The sequence below is a fragment of the Rhizophagus irregularis genome, chromosome 28 (genome assembly GCF_026210795.1).
Source record: "Rhizophagus irregularis chromosome 28, complete sequence".
Lineage (NCBI taxonomy): Eukaryota > Fungi > Glomeromycota > Glomeromycetes > Glomerales > Glomeraceae > Rhizophagus > Rhizophagus irregularis.
In genome coordinates this window covers 2,408,280-2,435,882 of record NC_089456.1, presented here as the reverse complement: position 1 = coordinate 2,435,882, position 27,603 = coordinate 2,408,280, and the positions used below count along the sequence as shown (strand labels likewise).

Here is a 27,603-nt window from a genome sequence, read left to right as displayed (position 1 = left end):
AAAATCTTGAAATTTGGTGATACTACAATTTGACTCATATTGTATTATGCGTATTATGCTTATTCTATTATACATCCATCAAAAAAAAGTTTGATACCATGTATTTTTGCATTTCGTTCTTTGAACCCGAAATTTATAAAAAAGAAAATATCAAGAAATGTTTATAAATCTTTCTATTAATAATATCACATGTTAAAATTCTTCAACACTTGTTATATTATATATTACTTATATGTATATTATATCATATGTCTTTTATATCGCATTATTACAAATAAATAATATTTAATTATCGAATTACAAGTTATTAATTATTATCTGTTATTCTACAGCCAAATAGGATTATGCTTTTTTCATCATGCTGATATTTTTTTATTAAGCTATAAATAAACTACCATTGCATAATTATTATTGATATTTTTGACGTTGATTAATCAATAGTTTATTGTATTTATAAGATGATCATTGGCGGCTGCAGAATAACACAGTTATTTGATAGGGGGGTTAAAATATCATCCGAACTGCTTCGCAGTTCGGTGATATTCTAACCCCCCTATCAAATAACTAATATTTATTACTCATATTATGTTATCAGCAGGTGTTGGGTGTGTGATAATTGTATGGTTTTATCGTGAAATTTATCATCGGATCAAGGTGTAACATTTTTCTATTGAAAAATCACAAGTTAAGCCACTTAAAAATATTGAGTCATCCTTTGAGTCATCCAATACATGTATAAAAAAATTATATATATATATAGTACATACATACATATAAAATTTTAAAAATACGCAAAAAAAAATTTTTCTTTTTTTTTTTACCAGTACCCGTTACTCTCGCACACGAAAAATATACCTCGCACAGAGCAACAAAAATCGATTTTTTTATATTTTATTTGTTGCTCTTTACTATAGTACCTTTCTTCCAATAAACCTTGTATATATACCTAAATCTTTTTAAAAAATATCAACACAAAATGCAGTCAACTTCAATACAAGATTTCCAACAACAACAAGGAATTGTCGCAAACTTTATATATAAAGTTGTTGAACTTGCTACCTATACTTCCGATTTTGCCGATAATGCTATAAATGTATTAACTGGAAATACGTTAAATACTGGAGGTCATTCAACTAGACAAAATTATGAAAATGTCTATGATTATAAGAAAAAAGATGTTTCTACTTGGGATGAAAATGTAGAAACTGTTGAAGATGAAGAATCTCCTCCACCTTACGATAATTCTACTGAAACTAAATCTTCACTCACAATTTCATCATCACCCTCACAACAAGATTATCCAACTACTCAGTCTGAGAACAAACCTTTATTTACAACTTCTACATCACTTTCGCAACAAGATTATCCAACTACTCAGACTGAAACTAAACCTTCATTTGAAATTTCTACATCACCCTCACAACAAGATTATCCAACTACTCAGTCTGAAACTAAACCTTCATTTACAATTTTTACATCACCTTCGCAACGAGATTATCCAACTACTCAGACTGAAACTAAACTTTCACTTACAATTTCTACATCACCTTCGCAACAAGATTATCCAACTACTCAACCAACACCAACACATTCACCAACAAATTCAACTTCACGACGAAGACAATTCCGTGTTCGTCGTGGCTGTAGATTTGTACGTCGCAAATCATCTTCAAAAATGAGCAATAATTTCAATAATACATCTGATAATAATGACGATGATGATGAAGATATTATGCTTAAAAGACTTAATAGTAAAATATCTGTTATGATAGCCGAAGCTGAAGCTGCTTTAAATAGTAAAGCTGAAGTTACAGAACTTGAAATGATACTTGCCGAGGAAAAAGAACGCGATGAACGAATTATGAAAGAATTTGGAATTCAGACTCTTAATATTCACAATTACAATTACAATAATTACAATATCAATTATAATAATAATCACAATTACGTTTACTGAATTCTTTTAAAAATTTCAGTTATTCAAAATTTCTTTTTTGCTTGTAAAATAATTTTGTACAGTCACAAAACTTTATTAAGTAAAACACTATAACTATTACACAAAATGTCAAAAAATATAGTTATTTCGAGAGAAGACATGGGAAGACCCTTTTAACCGCCATTATCAATTGTTACCAGTCCAAGCTAATATTGGTTTAATCGAGTATAGCCTTGTAGATCCAAATGTGCGTTGTGTTTAAATGTTACAATGCTTGGGTGGCTGTTATTGCTAGTGTTACGATCCGTCGCGTTATCTATTTTTTGAATTTTAGAATGTTAATCAAATATAGTATTCATTTTACATGTTTGCATATTACGATGCCTTTATATAGTAACTTATCGATGAAATAATTACAAAGAAGTAACGATTACAATTAAATCATTCTGAAATATTTTTTAATAAATTTAATAAAATTAAATTTAATTCGAATTCTTTATTAATATTCTAAATACAGTAAAAATAAGAATTCAACTTCTAAAACATCACTTTAAACTTGTATGAAGTTATAAAAAATGTTTATATATATTATTCTATGTTGATTATTATACTGAAGCTTTATTGGCAGCAGTTTGTCGTTCTCCTTCACCAATTACTTTTATACATTGTTTTTTAAACCATTAGAGTAAATGATGTGGATTAGGATCAATACACTTAACCAAGAGTAAGTTAATATGTTTATCCAAAAAATGGCACGTTCAATCGTTGGAGTTTTGAGAATAAAATTATAGTATGGCCGGGAACTTTAACAACTAAACCAATTCCCCAAAAAGCCGTCAAAAAGATATATCCGCGTCGAAATATGACATATTTATTCCAATATATTTCCCAACGTATCTGAAATTTCCTCTGTTAAACCTGAATTATTTCTTTTTTTAGATGAATAACCAAAGGATTCTCCAGTTTGCATATCTTTAGCAAAATAAAACATAATTGGTCGCATTTGGAAAGAACCATACTTAATTGGAATCAAAGTAATGAGGAATGTTAAACCAACAGTACCCGTAATTGCAGATTCTCGTAATAAATAAGCTCGGGCATCGCCTTTTAATGATGCAACGATAGCACTGACAACAATACTTATTATTGTTATTGCTCCCAAAATATCAATACGTCTTTTACTTATAATTCCATAAATAACAATAAGAAACGGTGGAACACCTGATATCAGAAGTGCCCAGATTTCTTTCATATAGCTTTTAAGAACATAAAAGAGGATAAGTGGTAAAGCGATTTCAAAGAATAACATTAATCCAATTTTTAGATAAACCATTAATTTTTCTTTTCTAGTCAGTTTGACTTCAAATGGATATTGATTTGTTGTTGTAGTTGTCGAAGGAGATTGTCCACTTTTATCTCTTACACTTGACATTTTTGCAGTTTAAAAATAAAACTTTTTATTTTGTTTGTTTGTTTTTTTTTTAAAAAAAAATAATAATAAATAATGATTTGAAGAGTATGATTAATTTATTATAATGGCTTAAAAATTTTTCTTCATTTTTTTTTTCTTTTTGATTTTTTTTCAAAAACTCTGACCACTTATTTATAGATTTTAGATTTTAACGAATTTGGAAAAATAAGGTTAATTTATCAATTTCAATTTCATTGATAAATAGTTGTATTACATAAAATGTATTTGGAGGAACGTAATTACTTACCGATGAAATCTTGGCAACAATGTTTCTCTGTGCTTCCTATGTCAGAATTCTGGGCGGAATGAAACTAAAGAATTATTATGTAAAATTTGCGACAATAAGATTGGATGCATTTAGCCACACTTTATAAAAAAAAGGAAATGATCGAGAATTGTTAATACTAATTTGTATTACTCATTGTCTATCACATGTGTGGCTGGAAGTTTGACAAGATTTCAAGATTTCCAAAATGATATCACTTATCACTTCTACTAGCCATGTAAGGGTCAACCATGAGAAACCAATTGTAATACTAAAAATTTTTTTTTTTGAATTTTGACAAATAATTATCTACGGTATCATCGATAAATATAATTCGCGTCCTACATCGAGAACATCGTGTAAATAATAGATAATCTATTTATGTTTAAATTAACATTCTTGCAACTGATATATAAACTCTAAACAAGGAGTTTTGAAAACTCCGACTTAACCATTCCTTTAAGAGAAAAAATTAATTGCGGATCTAAACTCATTATATTAACATATCCATTATAGAATGATAATCGAAATAAAGTATCGGTCATACAAATTGACCGATAATACAAATATTAAAGATCTTAAGTGTAACCGATAATAACGTAAAAGGATATAGGAATTATAGGATTGACCCAGACATAAAGTATACAACAGTGATATAAATTCAAAAAAATTTTTATACGCGCAAAATGTAAAAGTCTTATGAGTACTATGCGTAATGTACTCCTGTACATATTGCGCTATCCCAATTTATATCACTGACCTTTCTTATATTTTATAAATCAATATTTCACTCTCCTAAAATCGAATTTTTAATGTCTTGGTTCAATTATTAAATTTATATCTTAAAAAAATACTAGCGCGTTCAATGGAAACCATATGGTAAAATTCATTTTAGCCCTCCCCATAAAATACAAGTCGTATAAATAATATTCATTTTAATACTTTCGGCCGGTGTCAATTTAACTAATTATCCGAGAACTTATATTCATTTACAACAATATTTGTGACTTCTTTATTACCGTATAAATGGTCTTATAATATGGGGTTGGGAGCGTGTGTTTGTGTGTGGGTGGTGTTTTTTTTCGTCGTCTTTTTTTTTAGGTCTAACTTCTCTTTGTCTAGGTCTTCTCTTTATTAGGTCCCCATTTCTTTATATCTTCCTAAAAACTAAATGGTACATCGAAATGATACATCGAACTCAATAACGGTTTCCGTTTCCTAATAGTTTTTATCGAAGCTCTTTCAATAAAACTTTTTATTAGTAATATTTAACACGTATTTTTTATTAGTGAAATAAAACAATTGTTTTAAACCTATCTAGTAACACAACATTAGTGTATCTAACTTTAGTACTGAAATTTCTCTACTATACGTATTTACTCCAATTGTTATCAAAAGAACGTGAATTAAATCAAAATTAGTGATTGATTATTAAGTTTGCAGTGTAAATAATTCTTTAACTACAATTACAAAGCATTATTATATAAACAAAAAATACATATTAAACATTAGAAGGCTTTAGTACTAGAAAGAAGACTTATATTACAGAACGCGGGCATGCAACTGGACAAAACGGATAAAGATATTGCAACAGACTTAGTAAATGGAGGTTTTATAAGAGGCATTGTTACAGCATGCTTAGATAAGCAACAAGCCAAGCAAAAAGTAATGGTTCGCAAATAATCAATATTAACTTTAAAAATACAAATAGAAAAAACACTGCGAGACTTAGAATCATAGACATAGGATATAAAGTAAATTAACGAAATATTAAGCTGCAAACTGGGAAAGAAAAGACGCACAAGATAGCAATACATACAAAATCATCGAATATTTTAAAGACGAAATAGATAGAAATAACGCAATGAAAAATAAACTATATATAGACGGATATACATATTGTAATGAGTACCATTTAAATACAATTAATACATGTTCTATCCTTTTTTTATATCCTGACATACCATATATTTTCCATCTTATAAATAATTTTATTGCGTCAGGCTTTCTACCACATCCAAATGTACTATCTCGTCATGAAATAAATATAGTGTCCCTAGTGAATTTGTTTTAAATATTGACGCTAATATGAATGAACATTGTAATGTTGTTCCGAGTAATTTATGCACGTAACAGCCTATTGTAAATTATAAATTGAGAAAATATTGTTTAGTCAGTGAAATTAAAGTGATTTTTTTTTAAAAAAAAATTTTAATAACGAACCAAAGATGAAGCTTATTTATAGGAGAATACCATAAAACTCTCACCTTATGATCCATCAACCTGAAACCAACCCTATAAAAAATTTTCAGAAAAATGATCGTTTCTGAGATTCTTCGGAATTAAAACTAGAAAAATGATCATTTATCGGAATTTTTTCCAGATTTTTTTTTATAGGGCAAAGCTTGTTTTGTTTAGCAATTTTTCCAATTTCCTTTAATGAATCGGATCACCCTGATATGTAAAAGTACGCGAAATTAATGATGCAAGAATATATAGTAAATAAAACAGTAATGTAAAAAAAATTTTTTCATGCCAAAACGGTCGTATCAGCAGTAGCATTAATAAAAAAAATGGGATTGTTTTCTTTCCAATGACTGTATCTTTAATTGTTCTATGTAAAACAAAAAATAAATAAATAAATAAAAAATAAAAAATATGTTACTATTTTTTCCAAAAGGAATCTTTAGGATCTTACCTAATTCGTCTGGACGCATTTTTTGATCGTCACAAGGAACTTTAATTATGTTAATCCTAGTGCCATACCAGTTTTATCAACAGAATAATGTCCAGAACTAAGAGTAAATACTGTAAACTTCTTGCTGAAATTGCAGTACCCTTTTAGTTTTAATCTCTGGAAACATAAAGTTTCTTACCGTTGACATTGCGAGTTGATTTGAAAATGTTCCTCCCGGACATGTTGTTCCCCCGATCTCTCTCTCTATATATATATATATAATTAATTCTAATTAGATGAATTTAGAACGACTCACAAATTAACGTATTTACCTCGCTCACTCCTAATAATTTTGCTAATTTTTCCGAAACACAATCTTCCATTAGTGTCAGCACTAGAGATACATGGTGAACATGCGAATTCGCATTTAATAATTTTTTTATTAATATTTCGGTTATAATTCCAACGGGATTTGTTCCCGTGTAATGGCGCCATTTTACCTTTTTTTTTAGCAAATGTGGAATTCTCAATTTCTAGGAAATTCCTGGTAAATTGTGTTGACTTTTTCATTTGCGAAATTAATCTATGAAGCACCGTATTGATCAAAAATCCGGGTAGTTAACACAGATACATCCAAGGTAGTTGGTCAAAAATCTCGGGTACTATCCTGGATGTATCCAGGGCAACTACCCAGATTTTTGGCATTTCAAGTTCTGCGGCATCGCCGCATAGATCATCATGTATACTTGATATCTTGCGATTGCAATTCGTATCGCTGACTGAAAAATCCAGCCTTTTTGGACTGGGCTGGGACAGACTGATCCAACTCTAAGTCCATTCCTAAGAACGGATTTCATATTTATAAAATCGTCATAAAAAAAAATTTCTCAATAAAGTAAATTTATAAAGCGACTTTAATCAAGTTGTAATAATTTACAAACATTATATATGATTATTCATCTTTATAACTAATCAATATTCTTTATAAAGTCAATACCACTAATAAATAATTCACTATATCTTCGAACTCTAATATTATGTAACTCGAATTCCTTCACTTCATCTATCAAATCAAACAATTCTCTATCCTTTTTAATATTCTTAATAGCCAAATACTTGACTCTTTTTTCCTTCATAATATATTCCTTTATATATTGTAAAATATCATCACTATCTCCTTGTAGATTTATTAACAATTTATTAATAAAAATATCCTGAGAATTCTCTAAAAATGCTTTGAAATAACTTTTTTCAACAGTATGAATCAAACTTAAGTATTCTAATTCAGAAGGGAGAGCTTGTCCTAAATTTCGTAATACGAAATTATTAATATCTGAAAAATAATATGATGTATCGATTGAAAGATAATTAAGATTTTGTTTAATATTTTCAATTAAATTGAATACTTTGTAAATAAGTTCTCTTTCAAACACATAAAAATCAAGAAATTTGATATTATTACAATATTTTACAAATAATTCTAATAATTGTCGACTTAATATTAACGATAGGTTAAAATTAGTAATAAACCCGACATTTTCCAAATAATCACCAGATTTTTGTAATAATAATTGAAATGATTCAATTTGTAATATTTCACTCATAAATAAAGATTTCAATTTAAATGGCTTAGTTAAATTAATAATTTGTTGAGTAAAATTAGTATCTAAAGAATAACAATATAAGATATGAACAGATTCTAAAACATTTAATTGTTCAAATATTTTATCAAGATTGATTATTCTTTTAAAATTGACGTAATAGAAAATGATTGTATTTAAAGTATTTGAACAATTATAATCTTTTGATAATAATAATGATTGATATAAAGAAAAACTATGATAATCTAATAAAATTTTTTTAAGATTTTGTTGCAAATTAACCATTTGTGATATACGATTTTTAATAACTCTACTTTCATCATGATAATTGACGAAATTGCTGATAGAAAGTTTCAAATTTCTAATATTGTAAATAAAATTTTGATTTTGTAAAATTAACTTAAGAATATCATTAATATATGCACTATAAGAAGTATTTGGGATCTCAATTTCAAGAGTATGTAAATTTATTTTATTTTCAATAAAAATTTTGAATAGTGATTTAGATACCAAATCAAAAACTTTTAAATAATATCCATTTGCGGGTTTTGAAATTATATAAACAGTTTCAAACCACTTCTCAACAGAATTAATAAACTTATAAATATTCAAAGATTTTAAAAAACTAGGATAATCGAATAGTGTATTTGAAGGTAATGAATTTTTAATAATTTCATATTCATTTAATTTTGTTTTAAGATCATCATTTAAGTAAATGTCAATAACATTGTAATTTTTTGTAGGAATTGAGAATGGATTTTCCCATAATAATGGAATCGCTAAACGACACCATAATCTGTTAACTAAAACGCATGAATGTAAAGTTGAATAATCATTCTGAAGATATTTTATAACTTCATATGTTAACTCAGGTAAATCTCCTAGAAATACTTTTGAACATGTCATATTGTAATTGAAAGTGAAAAGGGGAAGTATCAAATTGTTATTATTACGCCGATCCGAGTAAATTTATGTTAATTTTCGGAGAGTGATTCCGATATTGTTGCACAATTCATGTCGATTGATTGTGTGTAACATGTTTCAGTAATTAGGCGCAGTTTTAATTGTATTACATATATGGTTAAACGGTATCAGGACTTTTCGCCGAATGGAAAGAAGTTGTTATTAGAAGACTATAACACACAAAATATAATTACTTTTTCGTGAATATTTAAACGTTTTCAGGAAAATAAAGTTATTTATATATTACGTAACAATTAATATCAGTTACTTGAATGTTAAAGTAATATTATCATAGAAAAAATGACACTTAAAAAAATAAAAAGAATTTTTTGTTTAAACGTTTATTTAATTTTTGCAAAAATAGGTGACGTGGCAAAAGAATGTAAAATAGAAACTAAAAATGAAAATATTAAAGTACTCAATCAACAAATCAGAATACTATCTATTAAGGTTCCCGATGTAATTTAATAAATAAATAAAAAAAATTTTTTATTTTCATTGCGCGATTAATATTTTTATAAAAGTGATAATCGCTATCATTTCTATCATTTTCGGTGAAATGGCTTCGACGAAATGTATCGTAACCTAGTTAAACAGAGTTTGTTTTATAGCTAGGTTAATAATAATTTTTGTATAGTTTTGTTTTAAATAGGTTGCACTATGTTATATCGCTTTATTTAAATGCATATTTTCGTACGTTTAAAGCTTTAAGCCGTTGAGAATGTGATACCTTTAGGTTCCGGTTTCAATTGTTTTCAAAAATGAGAGAAATACTTATATTTTTTTAAAAAAAAAGCCAGCTTTAAGCCCGAAGTGCTGTCTAAAGATTACATTGTTGTAACATCACCACGTGTCAGCAGATGGACATCCTAACATTCTTATCATCTTGCTAATTCAATAGAATTTAGTAATATTCAAGATGTTAATTCCAGAGAACATATTGGAAAATTTATTAATCCAGGAATAAACGCATGTGATTAATCAACAAATTGTATAATAGATGAAGGTTGTATAAGATTCAGATTAATTAGTTCATGCGAACTTCAGATTATTTAGAGTTTGATTATGTGACTAGTAATTAGTTATGAAATATAAGAAATATTTCATAAAATGTGAACAATCCACAGTATACAATTCATGAAAATGAATATTTTAATTTTGTATATTCATACCATAATCTTTTTGAAATAAAATAAAATTGTTTTTCATACTTAGATTATCTATAATTTGAATTGTGTAATGTGTAGCAAAAATTTTTCATAGAATTAAAACATGTTACGATTTATTGCTAAAATAGTAGATTTTGCATCATGATTTTTATTGACGATATCACTAAAATTTAATAAATTTAATAAATTTAAACATTGTGCATAATTTATTTTAAGGTTTAAGACTTGATCCCAACAGGTGACTTGCTAGTCACAAACTACATTTGTTTAATTACTTTATTTATACTAATTTATATATATAGAATTAGTTAACATTTTTAATCTTTATTTAATTGTAAGATTATAATTATTCAATCAAAGCTGCGGTAATAAAAAAAGCATATTAGACATTGTGTTAACCAAGTCCCATCTCTACTAATTTTATTAATAATAATAATGCAATGCAAACCAACGTAACCTTGTGTAATTTTTTGTAAATTTCTTATGTAAATTTACTGTAAACTTACATAGGATTACACCATCGCTGGACTATGAATTCTTACATCTAAGATACTGTAATTTCCGGATGCAATTGGACTTGGATGATAAGTTCCGACTTCGGAACTTATTTTTTTATAATTATCTTAAAATATTTAGATATTTCATATTTATTACTTTAATGTAAGATACTTTAACGGTCGTTTGATAATATATATAATTATCAAAAATTTAAAGAATATAAGTATAAGTAAAATTTAAGTTTATTTATAAAAGTTATATAATTTTTTCAAAAAAATTTATGTTAAACCCTTAATATTAAAAATCTTCCAATTCTTCTACAAATTTTAAATTAGAATCAATAAACAAATCACAATATTTTTGAATTTTAATATTATATAACTCAAATTCTTTCACTTCATCTTTAAATGAAAACAAATCAGTATTGAAATTAATAATAGCCAAATATTTGATTCTTTCCTTTTTCATAATATATTCTTTTAAATAGGATAAAATAAAATCATGAATATCATGACCTTCCTTATTATCATCTTTACTTCCCTTATTATTGATTAACAATTTTTTAATAAAAGTATTCTGAGAATTTTTTAAGAACATTTCAAAATCATTTTTATATTTAATATTAAGAGTTAAACTTAAATATTCTAATTTAAGAGGAAGTAATTGACCTAAATTTTGTAACAGAATTGTACTTAGATCAATATAACTTAGACGACCAAAATTGTTATAGACAGTGATAGAAAGATGATTAAGATTTTGTTTTACATTTTCAGTAAAATTCAATAACGAATAAATAATCTGAGTACTATCAATTACAGTTAAATCGAGAAATTTAATATTTTTACAATATTTTATAATTGATTCAAGTAATTGTTGTTCCTCAGATATAAACGAATTAGAACCAACTTTAAACCTAAAATTTTCTAAATAATCACCATATTTTTGTAATAATAATTGTAATGATTCAACAATTTGTAATTCTTTATTACCATTAAATAATAAAGATTTTAACTTAAGTGGTTTAGTTAAGTTAATTATTTGTTGAATAAAATCAGTACCTAAATCACAATAAATGATATGAACTGATTCTAAAACATTTAATTGTTTAAATAGTTTGTCTAAATTAGTTATAACTTTAAAATTGAGGTCATATAAGATGATTGTATTCAAAGTACTTGATGAATGATTATAATCTTTTGATAACAATAATGACTGATATATAGGAAAACTAGAAGAATTTAATGAAATTTGTTTAAGATTTTGATATAAATTAATCATTTGTAATATAAAATTTTTAGAATAGCTAGGTGAGGAATTAAAAAGTCTGAGTTTTAATTTTCTAATCTTATAAAAGAAAACTGGGTATTGTAACATTAATTCAAGCATATCATCTATACAGGAATCAGGATACACTGGTCGAAGTGGGATGATTTGCATGAAGTTTATTGCCCATAAATAGCTTATAAATTTGGTGATCTCAATTACGATTAGGAAATCTCCATCAAATTTAATTTATAGATTGAAACAGTAAAATTTATTGTAAATTTTATGATTTTAAAATTAATTCGCTAATTTATAATGTATAAATTCTGAATAAATTTTAATTAAATTTAATATCAATGTATATTACACATATTATAGCTTGAAATTTACTTGAAATATGATATTTAATTTGCGACAAGCCATCTACTTAAATTTTGCTATTACTTAAACAAAGTTTTATATCATTGCAAAATAACAAAAATAGCAGAGATAAATCATAAACTTCGTAGCCACGCTCAATTAAGGCAATGTATTACTGGACCTACACTAAAGATGACTTTAGCAAGGCTTTCTTTATGAATTAAAAGAAATTTCATACACTTTGCCAGCTGGTGAGAAAGCTTATGAACTCTGATAATTTCAAGTCAATTATACTAAAAAACCCAGAATATAAATTTTTCTAGGATTTTTTTTATATTAGATTGGTATAGTATAATGAATAGATATAAAAATTTTTTTGGAATTTTTTTAATAATAGATTGGTATAAATATATTTTGAGATTTTTTTTAACAATAGAGTCAATAGAATAATGGATAGATATAAAAAGTTTGCTGGAATTTTTTAATACAATAAGTTGTTTTGCAAGAAATAATAACTAATTTGTCTGTTTATTATTTTGAAGAGTATAAAAGAAAAAATGCAAAGAAATTAAAAAAAAATTGATTAAAAATAGTTAAAATAGTTTAACGGCTTTAACGCGTCCATCGCATCCTACATAAAATTAATGTCACGTGTATCACGTGATATAATGAAACTGATAGGCGCAGTTCAATGATAATCTTTAAAAAAAAGTTTACATTCTTGTCCTTCTTTCCCATAATTCCTTTCCCTCTTTCTCATTCATTAATTTCTTTTTCACAACAGTAACATCAACAAGCTATTGATATAAACAACTGACAAAAAATTAAAGGAATGAACAATGTTCCCAATGGTTTGAAGTTGAGGTTCAATTGAGAACGAACTGAACATTTCCACAAGTTAGTGCTCTCTTAGGTGATTTCTGATTTCTTTTTTATTTTTATCGATTATTAGATTTTTTTTTGTTTTATTAACTAATAAATTTTCTTTTTTTCTTTTTATTTTTCATAAAAATTTTTCCAAGCCTATGATAGCTGGACTTTGGAAATTAGTTTATAAACCATTGATTAGGCTACTGAAGAAAACAAAAGTAAAAATTATACTTTACAAAAAACAAGAATCGGAAAACTAAAATAAACAGTAAGTTATTAATTTTGTTTTAATAGTTTATCATTAAGTGTTAGGAATGAATTTTCTTTTTTATTTCCTTCTTTTTTTGGTAGGTAATATTCTCTGGAGGAACTTTTGGATGGTAAGTAAATTTTTTGGGGAAGAGTTTCGCCATTATCTATGAGGAATGTATTAAATTTTCCTTTTTTATTTTTTGTAGGTAATAACTTTCTCTGTGGAAGACTTTTGGATGGTGAGTTATTTCTTTTGAGAGGATTTCGTCATTTATCTATAAGAAATGTCTGACACTTCTTTTTTTAATCTTTATAGGTTCTGTATTTCCAGACTCCAGTAAGCTATTTGAGTTCGGAATTGACTTTAAGAAACCTACTTTAAAAGAATTTTATTAATGAAACTTTTCTTTTTTTTATTTTTTAGCCTTAGGTTAATGTATTCTTTTAGATGACTGATATGATACATGGACTTCTGGTAATTCTTTTTTAAAGTTCTTTTTTTTTAATTTAACGAAAGAAAAAGTGACTTTTAAATTATTCTAACAAAATTTTTTAAACTTTTTATTTTAACATAACATTAACTTAATGACTTCATTTTTCGTTATTATTTAGATAAATCTTCAGCTTGCTCTTTGGATGCTGGTTTTGGTAAGATATTTTTTACTTTAATGTTAACAAACAATTACTAACTTTTTTTCTTTTATACTGTAGACAATTTGCTCTTTGGCTTCCAGGAATATCTTTGAACACAAATTTCGTAAGTTCAATTTTTTCTTTAATTTTTTCTTTTAACAACCGAATGATCACTAATATTCATCATCTTTCTTTTTTCAGATGGTTGGTTCTTTGACTCTTTAAATGCATGAAAAACTTGATAAGATTTTGTTTCTAATTATGCATTTCAATGAAATGTTTTTACTAATGTTTAATTTTCTCTTTTTTTAGATGGTCTAGAATGTTTAGGAATCTTGTAAAAAAAGGGGTTTAAGGTTAGAGATCATAGGCTTTCTCACCAGCTGGCAAAGTGTATGAAATTTCTTTAATTCACAAAGAAAGCCTTACTAAAGTCATCTTTAGTGTAGGTCTAGTAATACATTGCCTTAATTGAGCGTGGCTACGAAGTTAGTGATTCTTTAATAGGACTTTTGTCAAAAGTATCTTATTATACAACATTTTGTTTTATTAATTTTACAATGCATTTAAAGTGTTAGCGAAGTTTCTTTATAATATACATAAAATTTATATAGAATTTATAATAATTTATTGTATTTATTGTTAATATTTTAGCTATATATTTGCAAATATGAGCAGAATTTCTTTAACATTTCTTTATAATGCAAACAATTTCATTTTAATATGTTGTAAATTTAAATGATGTATAAATATGTTTTATTGCAATTTAAAATACATTTATATAATGGAAACTTGCAAATTTCAAAAGATATATACACTTCATGGAAATTGGACAAGTTTACAACTAATTTCTGTGACATACATTTTAATCGGATTCAATTGAAATTACTAGTAAATCAATATGAAATGTGACGTGTGCGTAAAATTTCTCTGATGTAAATATATTGCACATCACCCCACTTTGACCAGTGATAGGTGATATGAATATCAAAAGTATGTATGTTTACTTTATTTTTAATAATTACTTTAAATAATGACATGTGAATGAGTCTCTTAAATTCAAGTATTGAGCTATATTCGAGTTCAACATCTTTAGACCATTCTTCAATAGAAGAAATAATTTTCCATGTATACAAATATTTTAAAAAAATGGGATAATTGAAAAGTGTATTTGAAGGAAATAAATTACCATCAATTTTATATTCATTTAATTGTGCTTTTAAATCACCATTTAAATTATGTAAATAAATTCCAATAAAATTATAATTTCCAGTAGGAATCGAAAAAGGATTTTCCCATAATAATGGAATCGCTAAACGACACCATAATCTGTTAACTAATATACATGAATGTAAAGTTGAAAAATCATTCTTAAAATATTTTATAACTTCATATGTTAATTCAGGTAAATCTGAAAATATTTTTGAATATGACATATTGTAAGCGAAAAAGCGAAGAGAGAAGGAAAAGTGATGTATTAGTTTATCAAATTTCACAAGTTATATATGATAATTTCTGCACAATCGGTGTGTAATTATGTTACAATTTCGAATCACGATGATGATCACAGAAATTATACTTATTTAAAATTGACGTATAGTTGTATAATCTAAGTAAGATAATTATAATATTTTGTCAAGAAATGTTAAATCGAGGTGACAGATATTATTACATATTTAATAATGTTTTATAATATATTATTATGATCTTAATGCAATAATGCATCTAGAATGAGAAACAATAAATATATTTATTTTATAATACATTTTGGATTACTAATTTTTTTTTTAAAAAAAGAAGAATTTATTTTTTTTTTACTTTACTTAAGCCGTGAAAAATTAAAAAATCAAGTAGTTATTTAATATGTATTTTAAAAAAAAAAATTTTTTTTTTAAACACTACTTAACCTATGCGAATTTTGACTGATAACCAACTGCTACCACTTTTTTGATTCTTATTAACCAGACTGTTAATTTAATTTAGCTTATAAGAAATACTAATCCAAATTTATCGTTATATTTGTAATTTGGGTAAATTGTATATTATACAATGTATTACCATTTAAATTATTTATTATTCATTTTTCAAGTAACTATACATTATCTTATAAAATATACCGTACTAACTGATGAAAGATTTCAAAATATTTTTTTGCGCATATTGATAATCTCGTTTGGAAGATATTTCATACCAATAAATCGCTTTAACTAAATTACCAAATTAAATTTTTTCATCTGTCACCACGTGACTTTATATACACGTGATCTTTCGATACTATTGGCTCATACTATGACTTTAATTAAGTTTAAAGCAACAAATACTAAGCTAATAGTATCAAACTTTAATTAAACTTGTCAAGACGTATTTAGTAAAATTATTTGAAGGATAATATATCATAAATAAACAAATATATCACAAATCATTTTATTTTTATTGTCATTACAAATACAGTCAACTCTCTTTATAGTCACACATTTGGGACAGTCCATATTTGGTGATTATAAAGAGATGTGACTATATAAAAAATTTCTTATATTAGTATATCATAATTCCGGCCAAAAATTAACATAATTTTAGCCAAAATTATACTCAAAACTTTATTGTATCGTAACTCCGCCAATATTAATCGTAGAGAGATGATCTTACCGCCATTCGATTCGTCTTGATGAGACGGTTCTAATGGTATAAAATACATCGAAATCTAATCACTAGATTAATTTCCGAAATTAAAAAAATATTAATGGTTTTTGTGTAATAACTCTGCCAATATTGATCCTAGAGAGACGATCTTACCGCTATTCGATTCGTCTTGATGAGACGGTTCTAATGGTATAAAATACATCGAAATTCAATCACTAGATTAATTTCCGAAATTAAAAAATATTAAATGGTTTTTAAGTAGTAACTCCGTCAATATTGATCACAGAGAGATGACCTTACCACCATTCGATTCGTCTTGATGAGGCGATTCCAACGAGCTATTAATCGTCTTTTTACAATCACTAGGTACCGAGAAATTTAGCAAAATGTTAAATGGCGCAGTAAACGTAAATTAAGAAATATAATAATGCCGATGCTTAACATTTTGTTGAATAACTCATCAGCCAGTGATCGCAAAAGGATAAAACTACCACCATTCGATTCATCTCAGTGAGACGATTCTAACAAGCTATGATACATCTTTGTACGATTATTAGATGCCAAGTTATTTAATATATTCTTTATATAACTGTGATTATAAACGGTTTTTTTTAATATAAGATTTTTGAGGATAGGTGTGATAGTGACTATAGATAGATTGTGACTATATAGGATAGTTTTTAATAATAAAGTGTTTTGAACATTCAACTGGTGTGACTATATAGTAGAATGTGACTATAACGGGAGTGACTATAGAGGGAGTTGACTGTAATAAAATCTTAAACATAAAAGGCCATTTTCGGCAAGAGAAGAAAGGTATTAATTCAATAATTTAACGCAATTTTATTTTATTATTACAAACAATTTAATTTCTTACAATTATATTAAATTATGCTATTTATCCGTTTCAGCATAATTAATTTATTATAATTTTAAATTTTAAATGAACAAACTACAAAATTTATTTATATAATCCAAACAAAAAACGGTATAAAGTGTTGCCAATGTAATCGATTTGAAAAAATTTTAAGATTTAAATTGTGATTCTTTCGAAAACTGAGATCTAATTCCAAATCATAGTTTAAAATAAGAATGAGACCAAAAATTAAAAATAAAATGTACAGTAGGTTTGAACTTATCCTACTAGCAAGTTTGAATTGAGCTATGACATCAATTAAAGTAAAAAATGGAAGTGATAAAAACTCAGATACTGTACATATTTTTTAGTTAAATTCGAAATAATTATTTATTGATTTATTTATAAAAATTTGGATATTCTTTATTTATTAATAAATAATAAATGAACTTTTAGGGGTTATTCCGTCATAGGATAATTGTCAACATACAGTACTAATAAATTTATTTACCAAATTAAATAGGGAAACGTGGTATATAATTATGGTTACATTATCTATTCGTATTATATTTATTATTTTCTGTTATAAAATTCTTTTTTACAAAATCTTCATTATTTTAAAAGACTTAGATTTTTCTTGATTGCATCAAATGTTTTCGTGATAAACTTGTAGCTAATAAAGATTTCTTAACGTTGATAATCACTAATAAATAAACAAAAACTAATGAAACGAATTTGATGATTTTTTTATTCTAATAAAATGTGTCAATACATAATTCAAAATAACTTCGAACTCTAATATCATGTAACTTAAATTCCTTCACTTCATCTTTCAAATCAAACAAATTCTGATTATTAGTCAAAATAGCTAAATATTTAATTCTTTGCCTTTTCATAATATATTTTTTTATATAAGGTAAAATATCATGATTTCGTAAATTATGGATCACCAATTTCTTAATAAAAGTATCTTGAATATTTTTTAGAAATATTTCAAAATCACTTGCTATAATAGGAATGTAAAAATATAAATATTCTAATTTAGAAGGAAGGATTTGTCCTAAATTTTGTAACATGATTGAACTACATATATCATCATCAATATCAATACAGATTGAAAGATAATTAAGATTTTGTTTTATATTTTCAATTAAATTTAATATTGGATAAATGATCTGGTTTTCAATATCCCCTAAATAAATAAATTTGATATTTTTACAATATTCTATAATATCAAATAAATATATTTTAGATAAAATATCACCAAAATTCTCTAAATAATCACCAGATTTTTGTAATAATAGCTTTAACGATTCATCATCTTGTTGTCCCCATTTTAAATATAAAGATTTTAATTTAAATGGTCTAGTTAAATGTTGAGTAAAAATAGGATTTAAAGAAGAACAATAAGCAAGATGAACAGATTCTAATACATTTAATTGATCAAAGATTTTATCTAAATTGGTTATATATTTAAAATCAATGCAATAAAATATGATGGTATTTAATGTATTTGAGCAATTAGAATTTCCTGATAACAATAATGATTGATACAAAGAGAAATTGCTATTATCTAATAAAATTTTTTTAAGATTTTGTTGTAAATTAACTATTTGTATTATATGATCTTTAATTACCATTTCATCACTATGATTATTAATATATAAGTTTAAATTTTTAATATTCTGAATAAAATTTGTATTTTGTAAAATAAACTCAAGAATTTTATCAAGACAAGAACTATAATAACTTGGGATTTCAATGTCAAGAACATGTAATTCTATTTCGTTTTCAACAAATATTTTAAATAATGACACACAGATAAAATCAGAATGTCTGTCTCCGAATTTTAAAGTGCTACAAGACCACCCACCAACAGAAGAAATAAATTCCCTTATATTCAAATATTTTATAAATTTAGAATAATTGAAAAGTGTATTCGAAGGTAATAAATTATCATTAATTTTATATTCACTTAATTTTGTTTTTGAATCATCGTTTAAATTATCTAAGTAAATTTCGATAAAGTTATAATTTTCAGTAAAAACTGAACCTGAAAAAGGATTTTCCCATAATAATGGAATCGCTAAACGACACCATAATCTGTTGACTAGAATACATGAATATAAAGTTGAAACATCGGTCTTAAAATATTTTATGACTTCGTATGTTAATTCAGGTAAATCTCCTGAAAATATTCTTGAGCATGACATGTTGCAAACTAAAGAGAAAAAACTAAGTATTTGTGTATAACAATGGTCAAACTGGATAAATTTATATGACGATTATAGTTGTACAATTTGTGTCGTGTAACAGTTTCTATAATTAGGCGTAAATAAGGAATTATGTCAGTCAAAGGACCAGTAATGATCGTCACCGCAGGTGATGATGAACGTTTGCCACCTCGATCTACAAAATAAATTTTATTAATTTCGATAAAAATTATACTATTCCCGAGTTTCTAAATGAAACCAATAATAAATATGAAAATGAAAAATTTAAGAAAGAAAAGAATTTCTAAATCTAAGGTTTAACAAAATTCCACGTAACCTATAAATTCCCATATCTAAACTTGTATTTCCTAAAAATGTGAAATTATTGGTTCATTTCATTAGTTATTGTACAATTAATAATCCGATCCCTAACTATCACAACCTAATTGTCACCCCTTTCTATTAAATTCACCAATAATTTAACAAATTATCATTCATCACATCCCCTACTAATACCTTCATTACGTCATAGCGGACGCAGCAGTAAATTCAAAACAAAAAAAAATTTTTATACATTTAAATTAGATATAATACTGCGCCTAAAAAATAAAAATTTTACTAGGTAATTTCAGCCCTTACAATGGTAATCGGACAATAAATTAAAATTTTATGTATTAATTGCCTTAAAAATTTTGAAATTATAATATTAAATCATTTCATAGCCTTTTTTTTTGACCTAAGAAAAACTTCTTTTATCCAATAAATTTACATATTATAGCATTACAATTTCATCAATAACATCATATGATTTGTAAATCCATGACATCATTATAATATCATTTTTTTTTTGCGAAATGACATTTACAAATTTGATAGAAGATAATATGGAAATTAAAACCGTGTAATTTACATAGGTAGAACATATAACGTTAACTAGTAAACTCATGGATAGCAATTACATCAACATGATTTCACTGACATGAAAAATTATCCATTGGGCCGAATTTTTCATTTTACCAACATGGCATTCAATAAAATACAATTTTTTTTATAAAATATTGTAATTTCTAATTATTTAGTTTATTTCAAAGTTGCAACATATTTATTCATTAAATTTACTTCATGGGGAGAATAATAGGTTCCCCCCTTTCCCGTGAAATAAATGAGCAATCCGACCAATACCCTGGAACGTAAGGATCCCAAGCTAGGACCCCGAGCTATACATAAAAAGGTAGGGTAAGGGTTCCGTCTAATTGATGTAGTGTGGCTTTTTGTAGTTTTGTTGATCATGGCATAAACACCGATCACTTCATTTGTTGATTTATTAATACTGCTGGATTAAAGGTTGACCCAAAATAATTAATAATAATCCAAATTTTTTTTTTAAAAAAAAATCGCTTTTTAATTAATTTAATTAGAAGTTTGTTATTTACCACCACTGGTGCAATAATATATATCACGTGACTCCGAACTGAAACTTCGATTTTTTACTTTGGTTACTATTACCTTTAATATTACTATTTATTATTCGAAACTTTATTGTTATTATAAATTGTATGTAAAGAATCTTTATAATACAATTGATACATTCAATAAAAGAAATTGACAACAAGCTAATCTTTATTTGTTTTGAGTGCAACTATTTAACTACACAATTTAACAACCTTGCTCACCTTTACAAAGCTAAACTAATACGTGGTTATCCCAAGTATTCATTTTCTTTGTTACCGGATGATTCAACTTTGTATTTTGAACATCCACGAATATTATGGCCTTTTCCGAAGCAATAGCTACACGTTTTCTGTACTGTTATATCATCTGCTTTACCTGACGTAACACGATTATTTTCTACCGTTGATTTGTACTGCTTTGGAGGTCGTCCTTTTGGTTTGTGATATTCAGGATTTGATATATCAAGAAGAATGGACAAAGGTTGGGATTATCTTGCATAGAAGATCCTTGTTTATCCTGTAATGATTCAGTACCTGAAAAAAAAACAAATTCTTAGTGTTTTCTCAGCTTAAAACTCATGCTATACGATATATGGTATTTGAAAAAAGAAATACTAGTACTCTTTCCAAAGCTTAGACCGGTGTTCTATGATATTTCATGATAAATTCCGTTGAAACTCTGATTAATTCAGCTGTAATAGTAGTAATACTTTCTGATAACAGTGATTTGAATGCTTCGGTACCATATTGAATTTTTTATTGACCTTTTTCTGATCGTCAGAGTATATACATTGTCCATTTTTAATTGATTCATGTAACACAATGGTATTGCATGATTTCTTTCACCATTTACAATCGTAATAAAACTCGTTGAGTTAGTGGGTGGATTTAAATTCAAATTAACCCAACGTGTATGAATATGCGAAACATAAAACATCACTTTTTCTGACTGGAATAAGCACCCTGAATTGATGGCAGCATATCATTCCTTGATTAATAATAAACATACATTAATGAGATCCTGTAAATGAATTTGAGGTATATCATATGAATGTTCTAATATACCATTAAAATTGCTTTCGTCAGCTTCAACCTGATTAATTGAAACCAAATTAGCTTGATAAAGCAATGATTGGTATTTGAGCTCTTTTGAATTGACAGGGGAATAGGCAATAAGTTCATTTGTAATATAGAATTATGTTCTTTGAAAATAGTGTTATAAATTGATGGAAGCCCAACCGACGGATTTGATCCATAAAAATCATTAAATTCAGGTACAATGGAATTCTTTATCTAATTCACGTTCAATGGCCGCTACTAACTCTTTTAATTACGCGACTCAGTCAACAAGTTTTTTTATAACGCCGATTATCGATTCTACACGCTGAAAATAAAAATTAATTAATAATTCCATGTGATTACCAAGGTGATTTTGTATTTCTTTTAAAACAGTTTAACTATAAAATATTGTATAAATACATTTTCTAAAGTAAAATGAATTTACAATTTATAATATTAAATAATACTTATTTAAAACTATATTAAATATGTTTGAATTTTAATTAAAAAAACTACATAGAATATTTAACACATTTACATAAAATCTAAGATGGATCCTTAAAATTATATAAAACAGTGTATGTAAATTTATATAATTTATATAGAACTTTTCATACAAAAACATCTCCTTTCACTGCTTACAAAAAAAAGTAACAATTCTGAAGGTATGATAAAATTAAGATACTAAAAAATTTGCTTAATTAACTCAATTGTGGTTAAAAAATATTTATTATAAATTCGAATGTCATGATTTTATTAGAAATGAACAAGTTCAAAATAAATCACATTTCATATATTTTACATTTTATAGTCCTTATTCCTCTTTAATCATGAACTCTTGTTTTTGTATAACGTAAATTGTATAATGTGATATGCCTTTCCTTCTTATGTCCGGAAACTTATTCTCATAGGGCGCAGTAATCTCTCATTTAAATTTTTTAATATCATTTTTCGTATTTTTGTATAACGTTAATTTGTTTGTAAATTTTTTAATACTGTAACTTTCATTTTTTAAACATTCCAAAGAAGAAAGTAACATCATATTATATGCAAAAATATCAAATAATTGTCCGGAAACGTATTCTCCATAGGGTGCAGTAACTTTTCATATTTTTTTTTTATCATGAGAAATTAAATAATAATTTTTCGTATTTTGTATAACGATTAAATTCTTAATATCTTTTATTTATATTTTTATATGCTAATTTATATAATGTAAATGATGTAATATATTTTTTTTTGTAGTTTTTGAAGTTTGATCAATTTATCTTTTTTGTTTGACGACAATATTTTAACCTAATCAAAGTGAACGTAATTACGTTTATACAACGAATTCCGATATATTTATTTATTGAGGAGTACATATAAATTTTACATTAACATAAATTTTTTCTAGATAGTATATAATTTATATTATGAACTGAACCTGTGCCTGAAAATCCAAAAGCTGAATCATATGAAGTGATTCATGAATTTTAAAATTAACTGCAAATAAATAAAGAAGAGCTTTATAATTTATTTGCGTAAAGAATTGTTTTATTATTTAACGCATTCTTTTTATCTGTAATTTATTATATTATTTCTTGAATAAATATATTCTATAAAATATCTTTATTATTATTGATAGTTTGTATTTCAAACCAATTTTAAGGCAACCATCTAATTTTCATGATGATCGGAATCCCAAACACAACGTTCACAATCCTGGCAAATCATAATCTCAAAAATTCAAAATCCCGATACTCATTATCCCAACACTTATTAACTTCTTTTATAATTTTACATTATTAGCCACATAATACCATTATTAAGTACGCTCGTATGATAACAGAAAAATATTTTGCAATAATTAATGTTTTTATCAATACGTCGCAAAAATTAAGTAACAATTAAATATTTTGAAGATTTTCAAAATATAATATTTTTATTTCATAACTTAATGTTTTCATTAATATTTGATTATAGTAGAAATATGTGGATTTCTGAGATTTCCGTGTATCATGAAATTTCATTGGAAATCAATAGAATTCTTTAGCAAAATATATAGAATTCATCTGCAGATATCTGTGAAATTCAAAAAATTATTAATAGCGCGGTGCAGCAGTGCTAGTAGTCATAATAAAATTTATAATATACGATAGTAAAAGAAAGCAATAAATTTTCATTCTACATTTTCTTTTTTTACTATTTATATTTATGACATATTTTATGATATTTTAACGTAAATATTAAATATAATGTTAACAATCAAAAAATATTAAATAGTGTAGTGATTAGGTTGCGAGATATAACATACTGTATATATTAATAATATAAGCCGAGGTATCTGGTTCAGTTCTTTAAGGTGAGTAAAAATAAATATAATTAAAGAAAGCTAAAATATTTTTTAAAAAAAAATCACCCGATATTAATCCACGTGTGACGACCTATCTCTCCACATGTTCTGTCACAGGTATTCGGGAAATATTGGTTCCACTTGTAATTTTCATGATGGTTCCACATAGAATTCTCTGCAGATTTTAACCGGCAAAAACTTCCTGATGTAGTGTCCTACCATTAAGGTTTTTTCTTGACAATATACACAAATCTATAAGCCGGTAATACGATTATTTATTTATTTTTTCATTAGTTAGTTTTGGCTAAACAAAATCTTCGGCACAGTAAAATTAGTGTTACGTTGTATGTTACAGATGTATAATAGAAATTTAGACATATATTCCAATAAGCACAATACACATAATACAATATGTGTCAAATTCAGTTGTACTATCACCAAATTTTACACTTGAATACATTAATAATTTCATTGATAAAATCATTAGATTATTGTGATCGTAACAATCAATAAATGTATATTATGTATATTTTATTTATATTGAGTAAATTTACAAGTAACTTCATACAAAAGAATATTCCTATGAACTGATATTTTTAAATTACTACTTAATGATTAATCAATTCCTTATAATATAATCATACGCGCTAATCTCTAATATATTGGAATCTTGCACTTTAATATTATACAACTCAAATCTCTTCACTTCATTCATCAAAGAAACCGATTCCTTACTATAAGTAACCATTTCATTAATAGCCAAATACTTAACCCTTTTCTTTTTCATAATATATTTTTTTATAGAGGGTAAAATATCTTGTTCATCATCGTCATAATGGATTATTAATTTCTTAATAAAGGTATTTTGAGAATTCTTTAGAAACACTTCAAAATCACTTGTTTTAATGTAATCAAGTTCCAAACATAAATATTCTAATTTAGGAGGAAGGATTTGTCCTAAATTTTGTAAAATTATTGAACTACATTCAGTTCCATCATCTGTACAGATTGAAAGATAATTAAGATTTTGTTGAATATTTTCAATTAAATATAATACTTGATAAGTAAACTGATTTTCAATTTCATCAAAATCAACTAATTTGATATTTTTACAATATTTTATAATTAATTCAAATAATTGTTGGATGAATATTTGTGATAATTCATAACAAGAATCAAGCCTAAAGTTCTCTAAATAATTACAAGATTTTTGTAATAATAAATCTAATGATTCAATCTTTGGTATTTTACTTATAAATAAGGATTTCAATTTAAATGGTTTAGTTAAATTAATAATTTGTTGAGTAAAATTATTATCTAAAGAAGAACAATCAATGATATGAATAGATTCTAAAACATTTAATTGTTCAAATATTTTATCAAGATTGATTATTCTTTTAAAATTGACATAATAAAAAATGATTGTATTTAAAGTATTTGAACAATTATATATATTTGATGATAATAATGATTTAAATAAAGATAAAGAATCTTTATTTATTAAAATTTTCTTAAGATTTTGATGTGAATGAATTATTTGTAACATGCGATCTTTAATTACCGGATTTTCATTGATATGGTAGCTAATGACACAATATTTCAAATTTCTAATATTTTGAATAAAATTTGTATTCTGTGAAATTACTTCAAGAATCATATTGACATATGCGCTATATCTATTGCTTGTGTTTATGTTCTCAATTTCGAGGGTATGTAAATTTACTTCATTTTCAAAAAATATTGTTAATAGTGGTACATACATATTTAACCTATCAATACGACGTAATGAATATAATCTTAACCAAAGCTCAACAGATAAAATAAAATTATATGTATTTAAATATTTTAAAAACTTAGGATAATTGAACAGTGTATTCGAAAGTAATGAATTATTAATAATTTTATATTCATTTAATTTCGTTTTAAAGTAAATATCACTAATATGATAATTTTTTTCAGGAATTGAAAATTTATTATCAATAGTTTTACATTCACTTAATTTCATTTTAAGATCATCATTTAAGTAAATATCAATGACACAAAAATTATTTCTGGGAATTGAAAATGGATTTTCCCATAATAACGGAATCGCTAAACGACACCATAATCTGTTAACTAAAATGCATGAATGTAAAGTTGAATAATCTTTTTGGAAATATTTTATTATTTCATAAATTAATTCAGGTAAATCTCCTGAAAATACTTTTGAGCAAGACATGTAATTGAAAGTGTAAGAGAAAAGGGGGAAGTATCAAATTATTATTATGCCGATCTGAGTAAATTTATATTCATTTTCGGAGTGATGATTCCGATATTGTCGCACAATAATTGTGTGACATGCTTTAATAATTAGGCGCAGTTTAATAAAGCCATGGCTAAATTGGCTAATGATTACAAATGATTACAAATCAGGTGTTGATCCCGGTTCACCGGCCAGAATCAATGGAATAATATTAGTATAACAGGAAATTATTAAGTATGTATATTAGATTTTGTTTAGTTAGGTTTAAATGATTTTTATATAATTTGTCTTAGTTAAGTTGCATTATGTTGTACCGCTTTGTTGTATTTTGTTGTAATATAAATGTATCTTTTTCATACTTTTAAACCGTTGATAATGTGATACCTTTAGGTGGTTTTCAATAGAAAATTTTTTTTTTTAAAAAAAAAAAGAAAAGTGCCGTTCAAGAAGTTTTATTGTTGTAAATCGTCACGTGCCTGAATTTTATAATACTTTTATAGACTATCGATAAACTTTCATGTACGATATAGTACGTATTTAATGGATGATTGGTTAAAAATTTGCCGCGTCAGTGGCAAAATTGTTAACCGATCAGTCCGATCACCCATTAATTAATACGACGCTTATATATTCTCAGAAAAATCATACACTTTAGGTTAGATACAAAGATTCAAACTTAAAAATCGACCTGTAAAAAATGATACAAAAAACCTCATTACTCTATTAAATAGACAAAGTAATCATATTTTATTATGGTAAGGCCACACAAATCTGATATATTGTTTAACATAACAAGATTAGACTTAATTAGAGGGGGGGGGTGCAATTTAACAACATACAAAAATATAT

General features: G+C 25.7%; 7 protein-coding genes across 7 annotated transcripts; 1 reads left to right on the top strand and 6 right to left on the bottom strand.

The window, feature by feature from the left end:
- Nucleotides 1–976: 976 nt before the first annotated feature.
- On the top strand, nt 977–1,957 carry OCT59_019170 (uncharacterized protein; the record flags this gene model as incomplete). Its single annotated transcript, XM_025324753.1, has 1 exon — nt 977–1,957. The coding sequence occupies one exon, from the start codon at nt 977–979 to the stop codon at nt 1,955–1,957; it is 981 nt and encodes a 326-aa protein (XP_025184529.1).
- Nucleotides 1,958–2,807: 850 nt separating this feature from the next.
- On the bottom strand, nt 2,808–3,368 carry OCT59_019169 (uncharacterized protein; the record flags this gene model as incomplete). The annotated part of the gene is made up of 1 exon (XM_025314710.2): nt 2,808–3,368. One exon carries the CDS (start codon nt 3,366–3,368, stop codon nt 2,808–2,810), a length of 561 nt encoding a protein of 186 aa, XP_025184530.2.
- A 3,875-nt stretch (nt 3,369–7,243) lies between these two features.
- Nucleotides 7,244–8,887, bottom strand: OCT59_019168 (uncharacterized protein). The gene has a single exon (XM_025331636.2). It carries the CDS (start codon nt 8,854–8,856, stop codon nt 7,318–7,320), a length of 1,539 nt encoding a protein of 512 aa, XP_025184532.1. The 5' UTR covers nt 8,857–8,887; the 3' UTR covers nt 7,244–7,317.
- Nucleotides 8,888–10,877: 1,990 nt separating this feature from the next.
- OCT59_019167 (uncharacterized protein) lies at nt 10,878–12,017 on the bottom strand (the record flags this gene model as incomplete). The annotated part of the gene is made up of 1 exon (XM_025324754.1): nt 10,878–12,017. The coding sequence occupies one exon, from the start codon at nt 12,015–12,017 to the stop codon at nt 10,878–10,880; it is 1,140 nt and encodes a 379-aa protein (XP_025184533.1).
- A 2,837-nt stretch (nt 12,018–14,854) lies between these two features.
- On the bottom strand, nt 14,855–15,394 carry OCT59_019166 (uncharacterized protein; the record flags this gene model as incomplete). The annotated part of the gene is made up of 1 exon (XM_025324755.1): nt 14,855–15,394. One exon carries the CDS (start codon nt 15,392–15,394, stop codon nt 14,855–14,857), a length of 540 nt encoding a protein of 179 aa, XP_025184534.1.
- A 2,812-nt stretch (nt 15,395–18,206) lies between these two features.
- On the bottom strand, nt 18,207–19,667 carry OCT59_019165 (uncharacterized protein; the record flags this gene model as incomplete). The annotated part of the gene is made up of 1 exon (XM_066135842.1): nt 18,207–19,667. The coding sequence occupies one exon, from the start codon at nt 19,665–19,667 to the stop codon at nt 18,207–18,209; it is 1,461 nt and encodes a 486-aa protein (XP_066005095.1).
- Nucleotides 19,668–25,002: 5,335 nt separating this feature from the next.
- OCT59_019164 (uncharacterized protein) lies at nt 25,003–26,765 on the bottom strand. Its single transcript, XM_025314712.2, has one exon. It carries the CDS (start codon nt 26,728–26,730, stop codon nt 25,132–25,134), a length of 1,599 nt encoding a protein of 532 aa, XP_025184535.2. The 5' UTR covers nt 26,731–26,765; the 3' UTR covers nt 25,003–25,131.
- Nucleotides 26,766–27,603: the final 838 nt, after the last annotated feature.

Excerpts from the sequence above, each read along its gene's own strand:
- OCT59_019164 (XM_025314712.2), bottom strand. The coding sequence starts at position 26,730 with ATGTCTTGCTCAAAAGTATTTTCAGGAGATTTACCTGAATTAATTTAT.
- OCT59_019168 (XM_025331636.2), bottom strand. The coding sequence starts at position 8,856 with ATGACATGTTCAAAAGTATTTCTAGGAGATTTACCTGAGTTAACATAT.